Here is a 16350-nt window from a genome sequence, read left to right on the forward strand (position 1 = left end):
ACGCTGTTCCAAACACAGAATCTTGCCTTAAATACTGATGTCAAAAATAATGCCAGGTTCTGAATAAACGCCTGAGAATAACATTCCAAACAAAACAGCCTGTTAGTAACATAGAAAAAACATCATAAAATTAACTGCCGACAGAAATTACAAAAAAGTAAACAGCTCACCTGCTCCTCACTAGACCCATTGGCATAAGCATCAGGAATATTTGTTCCCGGTGGAAGAATGCTCTACAGCACATCAAATGTCAGTGCAGAATTTGATGAAGGGCATACAAATGCAGAGAAAAGAATTACTGGACACAATTTGTAAGTGGAGGGAGGAAAACACATTGAATTCACAAATAAATCAATTAAATCAGAGATGGCATATTCAATAATTTTAGATGAAAATCTAAATGAATTTAGAAATGTTAGTATTGCATGATAATACCTGTAACTGCACCATGAAAATGTTATACATTTTAACATATTGTGAAGTATAGTAGTCACCAAACTGAAGGGATGCAACCTGTAAACATGAAGATGTTAGGATTGCACTATCTAGTATTTTGAAGTTCAAATAAAGATGGTAAGAAAAATAATGAAGTGAAGAAAAATGTGACACTGCATACCTCTGTTAAACACTGGAGCGTAAGATTCCGATATACTGATACCGGGAAGAAATTTAGAAGTGTTTCCAGCTGTCATATGCAAAAAAGGCCAAAAGGAAAGAGTAGAAGATTAGCGATGGAATTTGAATGAAGTGGAAAAAATGGACCATTGAAGAAGTCCATTTTTACACATAAACAGTTAGGGGAAGTGTTCTCTGTCCGGGAGCAGCCACTACACCTGCAGGAGTCCCAATCAGTTCCCGTTAATGGTGAACCAGCCCCATCCGATCTTATTAAAGCAATTCCAGTTCCCATGGGTTAGCCTTCGCTTCTTGGAGACCGAGACCTGGAGGTCAGGACACTACCTTTTGGTTCAATCTATGGAGGGTAGGGACGTCATTTAACTGGGAGGAGGAGAGAGATAGACACAAGGGTGCAGGCGTAGGAGCCACATTCCCGAACAGAAAACTTTCTTCCAAACATTTATTACATGCAAAAAGAAACTCTTTACAAATTCAGACTCACAAGGTACAATCTCTAGTCAGGAAAACAAATTACAACCAAAATCTACTTTGATTAGTGCACAAACCAGTGGGGACTCAAAAATATAGCCCAGAGGAATCCAAGAAAGGAAAGCATGTAACGTAGCCAGTGTTGCTCGAATGAGTTCAGTTCTTTGAGATGCCGCTGACAGCACATATAAGCATAACTCGTGAATGAGCTGAAACTCACTGCAAACAAACCATATAAAGTTATCCACAAGTTATAGTACATAACTAGGAAGCACTTACAACAATAAGAAACAGTAAACAATAAAATCAAATAGTGGTCCTGCAACTGTAACTTGAAAGAGCTAGAGCTGCCAAAGAACAACTATTATACTTCCAAAACTGAAGTATTCACTATTCACTATCAAATGCAAGATGATACCATCCCAAACCAGTAAGCACTTCCAAAGGTTTAAGGTCTTAAAAGAAACTGTTGATCAAAATTAGATCAACAGTCAGGAATTAGTCGAAAAACACCCTGCCCCCGCCAAAAAAAAAAAATTCTGGAAGCCAAAAAAGAAAACTCCAGGGTACCCACCACCTGCCATCTACTACGGATAAAACCTCATTATCATTCCTTGCTTTTATTTTTTCTTGTTCAAGATTAGAACACCATTCGAGGTACATCAAGGAGTAAAACTTGTGCATAATATCTAAATCCAAGAGTAATGCATTCAAAGAGATTAGCTAAGATGCTTCAGGGTTGATGACTGTATGATTGAGGCACTAGCTTAAGACAAGAGTGTTGCGGCTTGCAGCTCAAGCAATATCACACCCCATGCGCTTGGGACTATTATGTCAAAGGCACACAGCCTGTCTGCCACTGGTTGGATTGCTAGACACAAGCAAACAAAGCATAACCCCTTTTTGTTTTACAACTGGACCCTTAAGGTTGCTCTGGTTGAGTAATTAAAGGCTGCTCTATAATTGTGAAAATTAGTTAGGCAATGCAATTTAGGCTTTGTTATCTTACAGACAGATTTTCCGTAAAGAACTTAAATTTGTATTCTTTTCTTTGGTATTGTATTTGTCGGTGATTACTTGTGACTTTAAATAGGTTTAGCCTTGTTGTCAAACTATTTTAATTGATGTGTATTATTTTGGATTACCATTTATTATTTATGGGAACAAATGAATAATACATTACTATTCAAACAAGAAAAAGAAAACATTACTTCTAAGCAATTTAATACTTATTATATTTTTTTTTTTTAAACTGCACCTCACATCACTTAGGCATGTGCATGCCTTGTGGGGAACAAGAATGCCTTGGCACCTTGCATGCAGCTCCCCTTTATTAATAACTCAGGTTGACAAAATAACAAAATAAACAAGGACACCAAATTCAGTCCTACCACTGCGGCCTAAATTATTTGGAAGCTTCAGGAATCAAGATCTGCACATCCTGACAACTGCTTGTTCCCACTAAGATAAGAAAGAAATCCTGGCAAGAGAGTAAAGAACAAATAGTATATTCCCAGTACCAGACAACAAAACCAAAACAAAATTGACTCCACATAGATTAATGGACCATCATACAAAGACTCTCATAGCTCCACACTGAGTTTCCTCTAACAATTATACGATCTAGGGAAGGAATTGGGATATAAATGGACAAAGATAATAAATTTACGTAAACCAGAAAATTATATATTCAATTTCCTAAAGCATGTCTACATTTCCTAACTGGGATGTCCCACATTTCAAGCAATAACAGCAGTCCGTTGAGCAAGTTTTTGTTATTGAACAAAGTGTCATCATTGTTGTCAAAACCCTCAGTCAATCCACACTCACCTGGACACTCACTTGGTCTTGGTAGCTTATGGATGCAATGTTTGAACCAAGTTATGCTGCAGATTGCAAGTTTCATGTCTGGGCAGTAAATAGATTCCCTTATATCTTCGCATCGGTTCATAGATCCTTGAATGGTAAACATGAGAGTTGTAAATCAAGCTATCTTTCAAATGGAACTTGAATAAGGCTGATTCTATATCGGAGTTGAAAATTATGGCTAGAACATCAGACATGGTCTGAGAGCTTCAAGAAGCCGTTGTTTACACATCCATCAGACTCAAGCTCGATTTCAGACCACGTGCACTCATTCTAGGTTGAACCTCAAAATATGAAAATTGAAAAAGTTAGCTTTAATATGGCGCAAGAATCACGTCAATCCAAGTTTGGGAGAGAGAGATATGCTGCTTTTAGCGAAAACCGGTTGGAGTCCAGTCAACAAGATATTGTCCGGTCTATGTTTCCCAAATTATAAGAAGTTTGTCCCTAGGGAAGGCGGACAACTGGCTACAGACTGAAAACCCCATTTCATGGTTTTTAAGTGTGGGGCCATTGTAGGTCACATATATCACCAATAATTCCATGAAATATAACTAAGGAGAGGTTTTTTGAGAAATTAAGAGTGATTTAGAGTGACTCCTGAATATAGAGAACCCCACTCAGCAGAGAGAAGAGGAAGAGAATCTCCAAGAAGAAAAACCCTAGAAGAGATCCTTGAAGCCATTCATTGAAGTCATCGATTGTCATAGCGTGAGAGGGATTCTACATGTTTCACAGTGAAATCATCAAGGGTTGAGGAGGAAAGAAGAAAAGAGGTTGAGACCAAGCCAATGATTTCTTGGGAAGTCACAAGAAGCTTTCAAGTCATCATTGAATGATTGATTGAAGCTCTAGAAGTGAGAGGGGAAGAGTTTGAGTGGAAAAAAGGAAGAAGCAACTTGGTTGTAAGTAACCTACTGGTTTTGTCCTCTTTCATATACTTGTATGCTTTGATTGTAGGTAATGTCTTTGTATGTCATTTTGCAAGTGGGTACTTGATAGAGGGGTTGGTGTTCCTTGCAGCGGGAGCTACTAAATCAGAGGTTGGTGTCCTTCTTGTGATGCGGAACCGTGTTCCAAAAGCTGGAATCGGATTGCTTAGGGGCCCACCCAATTATGAAATAACTCAACCCAAGAATAGAATGGAAGAATTGCAAATATTTGGAATCATGTAATAGGGTAGCAGGCTTGTAAATAAAGGGGATCTTAAAAGGATAAGTGGAAGTTAAAGTAAACAATGGGATATGATGGGAATTAAGAATTACTGTGAAGGGATAACTTAGGAAGCAAAATTAAGGCAAAGGTTGGGGTAAAAAGGGAGAAAAGTAGGGGTATTTGTGAAACACAAAAGACGAAGCAGAATAATGGACAAAAGAAAGAGCCCCTTTTTTAAATAAGCAAGCCCATGATTCTGATTTTAGGTTGTCTTCAACCTCACGGCAGCCAAGGGAGTCACGTTGAACACCAAAAGAAGAAATCGAGCTTCAGCCCTTGGAATCTCTTTCAACAGCTCTTAATCTCCAGATCCGTTTTTTCCTAGGCCCGCCGAGTTGATCCAAAACATAACAGTTCGAGAGATCAGGCAGAGCTGGATTGCAGGTTTCTGAAACATGGGATCAGCGACAGTAGCAGGTTCCGCCATGAATGGAAAGGTTGGTATTCTCAGTGGGAGGGATTTCAGCCACCAAAACCCTAGGATTTCTGATCGTCCAGGTTAGTACATCCTTCGCTCAAAGTTTCAGAATTAATGGATGGCTTTCAAGAAGGTTTTAATCCAACTGAAGGGCTGTTGGGTTAGTCCAGACAGAGTAGTTCCAGAAAAGAGAAAGTACAGCAAGAAAACAAGGAAGAAGAAGAAAAAGAAGATCAAAGGAGGAAGGGATATACAAGCCTCTCGGCAGCCATGATTTCAAGCCAAATACCGCAATCAAATTTCAATTCTTAAAATCTGTCTTTCTCTATCATGTTACAGGGCTATAAAAAGGAAAATCAAAACCTAACAGTGGAAACTAATTAACATAGAAACTAACCTAAATTAGCAACTGAAATAAAATCTCCCAACTTACTTGGACACCCTACTGTAACAATTAGGAAACAAATTAATAATCAAAATACTGAATTAACATCAAATTTTCCCACGCCCAACTGCATCATGTAGTTGGTGCTACGAAATTGTACTCCTAGCAGTGGGTGCTGCTGAACTGAAGTGTATCGTGCATTATACCCAAGCTAGATTTGGTTGTAGCCCAAGTAGCCATTTGCACCAAGGACGTAGCTAAATCAGTGAACCACGTTATATCTTGTCAAATGGATGCTTTTGTCTTTTTTGCTTTGTTATGGCTGTATGAATGTGTGTATGTTCGACTTGTGATATTCCCCTAAATGGTGAGAAGTTTGTTAGAGACTTTGCATCGCTGATTCACTACCCTTCTCAGTGACAGTGTAACTTCAACGCAGTCTCAGGGTAAAAGTAGTGCAGAGTAGGGATCACGGAACCATTTTCAACATAGAAGAGCTACAGTCCCACTTCTTCCAAAACTAAGCTCTGTGCTCTACAAGTGATATGAGACAACAATGCTTGAAGTTGGTAATTATATTTTCAGCTATATATAATCAGTGACAACAAGAAGAAGTGGCAAGAAAGAATATATCACAAAAAAAATTGTTTAGGATACCAGTACTATTCATTGTCTTACAAAAACAAAAAAAAAAAAAAAAAAAAACAAAAAGCATCAGAGAAAACTACATCAAACTACATAATTACAAAGCATATCAAGGATATAAGCACAATTACCTGTTTAATGACTGTTTAAGTTCTTTGATCTTCTGTTGAGTCATCTCCCCTCTTGAGAAATCAAAAACTTCTTCACTTAAAAGCTGCAAAACAAAAACCACGTCATAGGCAAATGCCTTAGATACCATCCAAAAAGAATAAGGAATGATTGCCTTTAATATAATCATGCATTCCTCACCTAGTCTTTGCAAGAATAAGGAATTACCTTTAATATAGCCATGCAGTTTTCACATATGGTTTCACTAGTCTTTGCTGCTGAGACAAGATCTGGAATAAAACTTCGCCATCTGGCTGGCCACTCATGTTTCAAAATCTGCATTTTCAGATGGCACAAAAGAAAAAACCACATTGATGAGTAATTCCAAAATATAAGGAGCAAACCAATTAAAGGCCCAACTGGGCCAGATAATCCGAACCCATAATTAAAGGTACAACTGAGCCAGCTAATTATTAATCAAATATTTGACTAGAGCAACAACAGCGGGCTCAACCAGGAAGGTAGATGTATATTAAAACAAAATTGCATGCCAAAGAACAAAAATGCACTCTACCTTGCAAACTTATTAATGTAAGACTAAAATCACAAAGGACCTAATCCCAGGCAGGATCTGAAAAATCTACCTGAACAGGAAGAAATATGAGATCTGAGATCTCACAAACTATAGCTTAGATGGAGCTGAAACTTGGAGTAGATGAAGGTGCTACATAGGTCAACAAGCCCTCAAAAGATGAGCCTATTCTGATGGTTAAATTGAGAGTTATGCTGTTAACATTAATTAGGAAACTTTTGACAACTTTTGATATCTTGAGATTTCATCCTCCAGTAAACCTTAAATTTGGAGCAAAGGTCCCTCGAGTGATGTCCAAATATCCTTCAAAAGATGAGCCTCAACTGATGGCTAGTTGGGAACTTATGCTTGAAGAATTAAAAAGGAAACTTTATGAAAGTTCTGCAATACAGCAACTACAGTCCTTCAACTGCTCTTTCGATGGAACTTCTGAACTTTAACAAGCATGTAACGATCACTCAAACACTCTCTCACAGCAAACAAATAAAAAGGAAAAGAAAAAGAATTGATTGAGGGTTGAGAAGGGTGGAAGATGAAATAGGGAATGGGCATCTCACCCCTCAGATTTTTGGATATCTCGCTCCTCAAGGTAATAGCTGCCTTAGCCATGAGTAAACACTCAATTTTTATAAATTTCAATCTCCATTTTTTCATTATAATCAATGACTTTAAATAGCCTTACATAACTTGGACATAAAGCAATAACAGAAAAGGAAACCAAGGGACTGAAATAGGGTTTTCTAATTTGTGTCTAAGTTGCTAATCAAGCTCAACAAAAATTAGAAACTAACAACTAAACAATAAAAAGAAACTATCCTAGTTACAATTAGCAAAGTAATTGACTAGCAAATAGGAAACTAGGAAATAACAAAAATACAAAAAATTCTTATTGTAGAAGCAAGTTGCTGTAGTTCTTCTTCTAGAGGTTACTTTCCATCAACTAAAGGGCAGTTGTATGAATCTTGGAAGATCTTTTGGTAACCAAATTTGCAAGAGTTACTATTCACATGAACAGTGTTTTATGGTTTTGGAGCTGCATAGAGATTGAGTCGATGGAGCTGTTGAAGCCTTCTCTTGGAGCTAAATAAGGAACAGCTGTAAAGAACTTTAAGAGTCTTCTAAAGGACAGTTGTATGAATCTTGGAAGATCTTGTGGTAACCAAATTTGTAGGAATACTGTTCATGTGAACAATAACTTTGTGAACAGTGTTCTATGGTTTTGGTGCTGCATGGAGATTGGGTCGATGGAGCTGTTGAAGCCTTCTCTTGGAGCTAAATAAGGAACAGATGCAAAGAACTTTAGGAGATTCTTCTGTGCTGAGAAAAGATGCACTCCATGGAGAAAGTTGCCTGCTGTGCTCAAATTCCAAGAATGGAAACTAAATCAGTAATTGGGATGCTGGACAGATGGTTCCACGGTGTTAACAAAGGAAGCTTCTAGGGGCTCCAGCTGGGCTGCACAGGAACTGAAATCGATGGACAGAAAGGCTGCTGGAAGGACCCAAAGAGGAAACCAAATCTGTACCCAAATCTGGGCTGCAATCTGGGCTGGAATGGCCTGGCTGAACCAAGACTGGGCTTGGTTTGATGGGGCTAACAGCCCCTTCCTTGTGCAAGTCTGATCTACATCACTTACCCTTAATGTTACTTCAGTTCAGAATAAAAAAAATGATATTGCAAATAAGAGAAACAAATCACATGGTAGTACACTAGTAAGCATCATTAAATGCAACTATGCATGACTGCTCATGGTAAAATGTGAAAATAGACATAAATAAAAGCAGAAACATTAGCACAGGAATGTAAATCATCTGGAGTGGCCCAATCCACCAGGGTGGGGGGAAGTCAGACACAGACAGACACAGACAGTAAGAAAGAGGGAAAGAAGATATTACCTGGACCAAAATGATATTGAGTTTATTGACATAAAGCCTTTCCCGCCGAAAAGAGGCTTCGTTACTTGAAAGCTATATGAAGCCACATCAACAGTGGAGGTAAATACAGGTAGCATAATGTGAAACACTAATGCAGGGAAAAAATTGTTATATAAAGTCCCTCTCAAGTTAAAAAAATATTACGGTGAAACATATACCTGTACAATGACCTCTGATATGTAATTTTTCATTCCATCTCGTTGCTCAACTGGCAAGGCATTCCATCTGTACTTGATGACACCTTCTAGAACCTGTACAAAATTACAAATAAAGCAACACAATAAGGGCGTACCCAGTGCACGAGGCTCCTGCCACTGCAGGGTCTGGGGAGAGTCATAACTCATAATATATGCAGCCTTAACCCCGCATCGCGGAGAGGCTGTTTCCAAACTCGAACCCGTAACCTTTAGGTCACAATAGAGCAACCTTACCATCGCACCAAGGTTGCAATGGAGCAACACAATACTTTCTATTTCAGATAGGCCATCAAAGATTAAAGTATCGGTATCAGTCTCCGTACCGGTCAGCCAAAATTAAGATACGTATTGGAGGGTATCGTATCGGAGATACGCTACAATACGCTAAAAATACGCACATAAATAGATAGGAAACACTTTTTTACACATTTTTGCATTTAAAAAAAAAAAAAAACAGTTAACAAAAGTTATATATAACATTTATTATGCATAAACACTAAATTGAGAGTATCGCATCGAAAAACCAAGGTTTGTAATTGTTTATGGGTGTAAAATCCTTGTTCCCAAACTTGATTTCCACATTAGTTAAAGAGAAAAATGGCTCGTAATAACTTTGGAACAAAAACCCCCCTCAAAAAATCATGTTTTGCTGAAAAATGACCCATTTTGGTCATTATATGACCGTGGCACACTGTATCGGCATGTATCGGTGCGTATCAGTATGTATCGATGCGTATCAGTATGTATCGATGATGCATTTTCAAATTTCCATGTAACGTATCGGTAGTATCGCATGGGTAAGGGCCGATACCGATATGTATCGGTCAATATGGTATGATACGGCTGATACTTTAAACCACGCATGCCATACAGACGGACAAGAAAATAATATGCAATTTCAGTTGGCAGCTCAAATTCCTAATATCTCTATTGACTAGTCACACATGTCCAAGTCAATGAAAAGAAAGTGCCCTGAAATTATTCACATATATTCTCCAAGGTTTCAATGGCATTGATGAGGAAAAACTAAGCCACCGAGTTTTGAATCTAAGCTCAAAACCGGCAGCTACTGCTAAGTTATTCCACACACAAACCCACTCACACGGTGCACGCACAAAGTGTTTAGAAGGAAAGAAGATGCTCAAAATGAATTGGGTTGAAGACGTCAGGAAGAAAAGAAAATTTTACACAAGTAGAAGAGGCCCTAAATAATGGAATGATGGAACAAGATTTGTGTAACCAGCCCCAAGCAGGCTCTCTGTCTAGCTTCTTTCTTTTCCCCTTTTTTGACAGGTAGAATGGTTAGTGGTAGTTCTTTAAGGGCTAGGGGTAAAGATAGGATTCAATCCCAAGGGTAGTGTTTGACTCCCAAACTTTGCCAATGAAGGAAAAAAACATTTTTTTTTTTACAAATATTTTGACAAGATTCAAGATTGTGTTGCTCATGACTACCAAGCGCTTCCCTTATTTCTATGACAAGAAGTGAAAAAACCCTTTCAATCATTTCTAAAACCAAGACAACTTATCCCCTGCCATGAGTGCCCCCTCTCCCTCTGTTGTGAGCGCACCCCTCCCTATGTGCCTACTGCAATATCCAGCCTCCCTGGTGTGATGCCCTCACCACACAAGCCACCTTCCTGCACCTCTCCTCTCCCTCCCCTGATCCACTCGGCCCCACAGCATCCTCCCCCTCAACCCTCAGGAAGAAAGACATGAATCTCTCTATTTTCTCAAGCCCCCCCCCCACCTGCTCAGGAAAGTCCCTCTCCATTTTGTTCCATCTACTGTCGTAAGGGCCTCAAAGGTAGCCTTCTGCCGAGGTGGGCAACTTAATGGTGAAATAGCTAAATGGCAACACTCCCTGGTCTGACATTTTATAAATTACACAGAACTTTAGAGACTTACTTTATGAATACTGGATTTTTCATCTTCAAGTTCAGTGAGGAAGATGACAAGATGCATGCCCTTGAGAAGAGTTTGTGGCAAAGTTGGTGGGGAAACCAATCTTCCTCCGGCATTAGACTGCTACCACTGTATAGACCTCACCACCATCCCTCTCTAGATCACCCTCCCTGGACTTCCTCTACATTTCCTGTGTGAAACATGGTTCAGTATCATTGGATATATGATGGGCCCCTTTACTCCAATGGCAGAATCTAGCAGATGGACAGAGTAGCTTTTGGTAGGATATGTGTCGAGGTATCTGCTAAAGAACCCCCTCCATCTTCCATCACTGATGCAGATGACAAAGGCTTTTCCTTCGAGCAAGAGGTTCACTCAGAATGGCTAACACCCTCCCACCCAAAAAAAAAAAAATCTAAGAATCTGCAGGGTGTTCGGTCGCATATCCTTCAGTCACAAAAATCGTTACCTCTGCCCCCAACAACTTATACCACAGTGTCTATCACCCCTCCCAATGATGATGTAGAGGATCAAGAGGTGGACCCAGAGCTGATTCGATTCACTAGGGTTGACCCAGTTTGATCACGCCACAAATAATATGGACCACAGTGCACGTCCATCCACCTCACATGTAGGCTACACGAGAGGGCCTTGTCGTTGGTCCCAACCAGATGAGCAGGATGGTTGTAGTAGCATGGACATCAACGTGGATAGCTTGTCTAGCACTATCGGAGGATTTAGTTTAGTGCAGCACAGGACATAAATAGTGGCATGCCTTGCTGCAAAGAACACTGGGTAGGAATTCAATATGTATGACCCATTGACCCCATGTATGGTGCCTTCACTGGCGTACAGCATGCATTTTCATCTGTTCCCAGTGCGCATGAGCATAATGCCAACTCAATGCACTCACAGACTGGATTGTCCTTTGTGGACAACCTCTTCTCCTACCCGGCCCACCAGCCATACATGCTGGCAACACCATCAAGTCACAATGTCTCAGTGGTTGATTCTTCACAGTATGGTAACTTATTCCCTAGGATAGGTTACCTCCATATGTAGATGAGGCCATTTACAATGCAATTTGTGGAGGACTTTGAGCATGTCTTCCAGCACACAACGATGTGGCCAGCATTTATCATTATCATACAGTCAGTGAAAAATTGTCGTCAGCACCATAGGTCCATGAGTGAGCTCAACGCTCCACATAACTCTTCTTGGTATTAACCATTACGACGGGTTGAGGGGGTCCACAATATTGTATTGTTGGGACATAGGCGTTGGCACACTAGACATGTACTTTGTAGTTTGTAGTATCTCATATCAACATTACATTTAGTCATTCATGATGCATAATGTACTTGTTTTACTTGTATTTTCTGTCTTCTAGTACTAAAACAATGTGTAGAATAGACTATTACACAAGGTAACAATAGTGTTCGACGTATACTACCAACCAAGGGTACAAATCCAAACCACCACTCTGTGACTTTTCAATATGATGGTTTACATATGTTTATAACTTTATATAGGCTAAAATAATAAGTTTCCCTGAACAATAAGAGTTTGATATGGCTGTTTGCAACCCCTCACCCCCCGGGGTGAATGGCCAACCGAAATGTATTGGCAAAAAATGCATTTTTAGTTGAGAGAACCAATCTGGAGTCTCAGCCCTTCTTACTGTAACTGCAAGACCTGGTGTCAGCAAGCTTCGACTTCTTCTGGTATTTCATTTAGGACTGCTACTGCATTATTTTACGAGGATCAGGAGTTAGGAATTTCCTCTTGAAATCCCATTTTGATTGGAGTCTTCGTGAGAGAGAACTCTCGGTTGAATCAGGTCATGTTCTACCACCCTTTCCTGTTGTTCAATAGCTTGAAGAAGATATAATTTGTTAGTGTCACTTAAGGCCAGATTTGTCAATATTATTAAGAAGCCCCTCTGCCATAAATTGCATCTGATTTGTCCCAAACCTTACTAAAATACCAGATTGGCTCCTCAAGTCAGATTACGGTTCAGTCCCAAGATTTACTTTTATTTATTTCAAGAGGTCCTAGACTTCAGATTATTTACAGTTTTATCACTGAACTCTTAATTTGGGCTATTTAGTATTCTTGTGGGCCCGCAGTGATCCAAAAACAGGCATTCATGACCTGGGATTGCACACCTTCATTAATATTTAGCATACACTTCCAAGTTCCAGCTCCACAACTAATCAATGGCACGCAAGACCCCCAGCCAAAATTCATAATCCAAACTCCAAAGTTCAAATTTTCCATATTCCCCCACCACCCCCCCCCCCCAAAAAAAAAAAACTAGGCTAGTATAAAGTGCCTCTCGACATTTACAGTCACAGGGATATAAGACACTGAAGAAATTTGAACAAGTTAAATAACTAATAGCTGGATTGGCAAAACGGTGTACTAGAGTGTGGCATATACGCACATTCATAATATTCAACACAGGCGCATTTATCACCATGTTGGTGTCGTCTTGCGTCCAGGCCCCCTCCAACACTTGGGTCACCTAGATGCGTGACAACTATGCGCAGAAGGGGTCAGAATCTAAGTAATTGAACTTAGGACAAAGTTATTTGGGTCATTTTAAGGTATCTTTTTCTATTTGCTTATTCTAGTAGAGTTCCACCATTTACTAACTCTGCCAGTGGAGGATTAAGGATGGTTCACTAGAAGTGGCATTGAGAATCAGGTGACTTACTAATTGGTTGGCACTTTAAGATCAAAGGGCCCCGATAAAGAGAAATAAACAAAAGGGGAAAAAATTCACGTTACATTATCTTTTTTTGGTTTTTAACTCACCCACATAAAATAGTTACAAAAGAATGGTCCACAACAAGAACAGCCGCCATCTTAGTGTCAGTAGGAGTGTCCATACTTACAGAAAAAAACACTATGGATTCTTTTTCTATAGGATTAGATAGGGACCATATAGAGTTTTTTATCCATGTAAAAGCAAAAACTAAAAAGGGTTCTGTGAATATCCGCCATAAAGGAATTATGTTTTTCAGTTTTTTGTTTCAAATAAAGATCTCTGGCTTCCTGCTGGGATTCTATCGCTTGATGGCTGCAGAAACTAATTATTGGCAGGCTGTAGCTACTCTGCAGGTACAGCTATCATCCTCTTGTTTTTACTCTCATATTTAAGATTTATGTTGGTATATTGAATTCTGGGATTCTGAGCAATTGTTTGGATTCAAGAACATATCTGTTTATCCTTATTTCTTTCAGCTATTGATCTGTTCCCCACTGTATTCGACCAGCACTATGCTTTTGTTGCTTAAATGGACTCATTTTCCAAACAAAACCTCAGTTACGTGATTTTCCTTGAAGTTTGATTGGTATAGCTCATCTATGCCGTATGGTCAGTAAGAATTTTCAGATTCTTGAATTGAATCAAAGATCTCAATACTTTGAATTAAATCCAAGAATTCATCAAAAATTCCAGGATCTCATTCAGGATTCAGTCAAAACCTACCAATTTAGCAACATCTACAAGCAGCATTGACAGGTATTCTCTATCAACCGGCCACCTCTTGAATTTTCACATTCAAGTACTAAGATAAACCTCACTCATCCTACCTCATCCCCTTGAAATTGAGAGGCGTGGAATGCGTCACTTGACCTATATCACCCACCAAGACCCAGTCCCATCAACCTTCATCCAAATGCCTCAAAACCCATTGGCAAGAACAAAAATGCCTCGTAACAGGAAAACCACAGCACTGACACTATAATTTTGTTCAGTTTAGATACATATATATCAAATATTAACATCCAATAAAAGAATAAAATGGACAATAAACCAACCTGGAGCGCAAAGAACTTAGTGTTAAGGTTTTGTGAGTTTTGAAGAATGTGAACGACTTGCAACCACATCTCAGGGTTGTTTTGCAACTCCCTCAAAATCTGGTCTGCAGCTGTCCTCTGCCACCAAAAAAAAAGCAGGTAAAACTACCTCAAACATTTAATAGTTGATATAATTCACAATAGTCAAGGAAGAAGCTTCCAGTAAACTATAAATCCTGGACCTAACTCTGCAAAAGAGGAACTAATGTCCTATGGAATTTCAGGAGAAGTGAGTCTGCAACTATTAATACAATGGTTTTTACAAAGCAGCACCATTTCATCATCAAACCAACCAACTCAAACAAATGTCGACCCCAGGAGATTACAGTGGGAGAAAGTAATCGACTTTTCAGTAATGGAACTTCAGGAGTATATACAGTAGTTCAAACTCACTTCCTTCTGAAAACCTGAATTTTCAGTAGAAAGAAAACCTAAAAAGGGCAATCGCATTTACAAGGATTTAACCTTTCACTAACCTTCCACCTCAGTTGGGAAGGGGGGGGGGGGGGAATAAGAATAAAATTGCATTACCCTCGTTAAAAAAAAAATATGGAAAATTCCAGCAAAGAAAATGCACAAGAGGACTGAATATTCCAAGGAAATCGTCAGCTACGCAAATGTTTCCATAACAAGAGGGAAAACGCATTCTATTCCACCTACAGTAGAATCCAACTCAAAACCTCTTCCCACTTCAATAAGATTCCCCAACCAGAACTTCGACACAGCGACGAAGTAAGGAATCGGGAGCTTCATTTCATTAACAAAAAATAATCGGAAAAAAAAAAAAAACATAACCAAACAACCTCACCTCATCCTTAGATCCCGTTCCATAGAACGCCGCAACAGTGGCATCGAGTAATGCCACATCGATCGGCTGACTCAAATCCCTGAGCTTTTCAGCTGCCATGGATGAACACCAGAAGAAAAAAAAAAAAAAAAACAACGCTACTCTTAAGAGTTTTTCAAGCCTTTAATAATCCTCAAAATCTCCTCCAAATCGAGCTCCAAAACCCTAGCAAACAGCAGAGGCAGGGATCCCTCGTAAACCCTAATTCTCCGTAAGAGGTTTGAACTGAGAGTTCCGGAAAGAAGCAGAAAGAGTGAGTGATAGACAGTTTGAAAGAAAGAAAGAAAGAGAGAGAGAGAGAGAGAGAGAGAGAGAGAGAGAGACTTTGAAGTGGTTCTTTTCCCACCCCTTCCCTCCTCTTTTATTTGTTTATAGTTCGCTGCGGTGTTTGAGACCAGGGTGATATACACTGTATAAAACGTCGGGGTCCTCCAAATCTCTAATTATATTTTTGTCCATAAATATAAAATGGAGCAGGAAATTAGGGAATTGTTGGAGGATAGAGATTGGAAATGCACTGAGTTTTGAAAAAAATTGCAAGAATTGCCATTAAGTCTAGGAAAAGGCGAAAAGCGGCCCAAGTCAGATTAATTCTCAATTGATTAAACGGAATAGACTATTAGGGTTATTGCCGTAGAATTCTACCGGGACGGCGGGATCGCATGAACTGCCTACACACAGCATCAATCGACAAGAGAGCTACACACATAGCATCAATCGACGAGAGAGAGATTATTGACGGGATCCGGCTCCTCTATTGAGTGCTGATTATTCAGGTCGGTCCATAGCTACCTGAATGATCAACATGTGTTCAGGCGTTAATCTAATGGTTCTAAAGGTGGTGCCTCTGTTCTGATCGGTAAAAGCACAATTGTGGATCAATGCCTGGATACGTATCAATCGCTCAAGTAGCTATAGGCACGACTTGGGCGAGGATCCTGATCCTTCTTGATGAGGACTCTTTAATGTCTTATTCAAAATTTCGGACAAATAACTGTAAAAAGGTTAAGAAACAAGAGAGTAGGACATGTGAAGAAGTGATTTGCATACCTAGGGTACTATTCATCTATTTATAGGATAGGTACTATTCATCTATTTATAGGATGAATGAGGAAACACCTCAATCCACGTAGACCTGAGTCCACGTATAAAAGGCTAACGGTATCATTTATCTTGATTGAAACTGACTTCATGGAGAATTACCTGGTTTGTTAGGACGTGGGGGAGTTGGTTCTGACCTCTAAATCGTTTATCATGTCCTTTGATC

The 16350-nt window shown here is 39.4% G+C and overlaps 1 protein-coding gene across 4 annotated transcripts in view; it reads right to left on the reverse strand.

The window, feature by feature from the left end:
* The window catches only part of LOC122082325 (protein EXPORTIN 1A-like), a 52709-nt gene extending 37249 nt beyond the window's left edge, over positions 1-15460 (reverse strand). For 3 of the 4 annotated variants that reach the window (XR_006141280.1, XR_006141281.1, XM_042649811.1), the window contains exons 1-11: positions 15045-15459; positions 14198-14314; positions 8429-8521; positions 8232-8303; positions 5973-6080; positions 5768-5850; positions 1185-1326; positions 617-685; positions 436-513; positions 171-233; positions 27-71 (exon numbers count right to left, since the gene is read on the reverse strand). Coding sequence is in view for 2 of the 4 variants with exons in the window: in XM_042649811.1 (XP_042505745.1) it covers positions 27-71; positions 171-233; positions 436-513; positions 617-685; positions 1185-1326; positions 5768-5850; positions 5973-6080; positions 8232-8303; positions 8429-8521; positions 14198-14314; positions 15045-15143 (969 nt within the window). In the remaining 2 variants the exon portion in view is untranslated. Of the gene's footprint in view, positions 1-26; positions 72-170; positions 234-435; positions 514-616; positions 686-1184; positions 1327-5767; positions 5851-5972; positions 6081-8231; positions 8304-8428; positions 8522-14197; positions 14315-15044 lie in introns of all 4 variants that reach the window. The other variant, XM_042649812.1, reaches the window with a different exon arrangement.
* Positions 15461-16350: the final 890 nt, after the last annotated feature.

This window comes from Macadamia integrifolia, chromosome 6, assembly GCF_013358625.1.
Source record: "Macadamia integrifolia cultivar HAES 741 chromosome 6, SCU_Mint_v3, whole genome shotgun sequence".
Taxonomy (NCBI): Eukaryota; Viridiplantae; Streptophyta; class Magnoliopsida; order Proteales; family Proteaceae; genus Macadamia; species Macadamia integrifolia.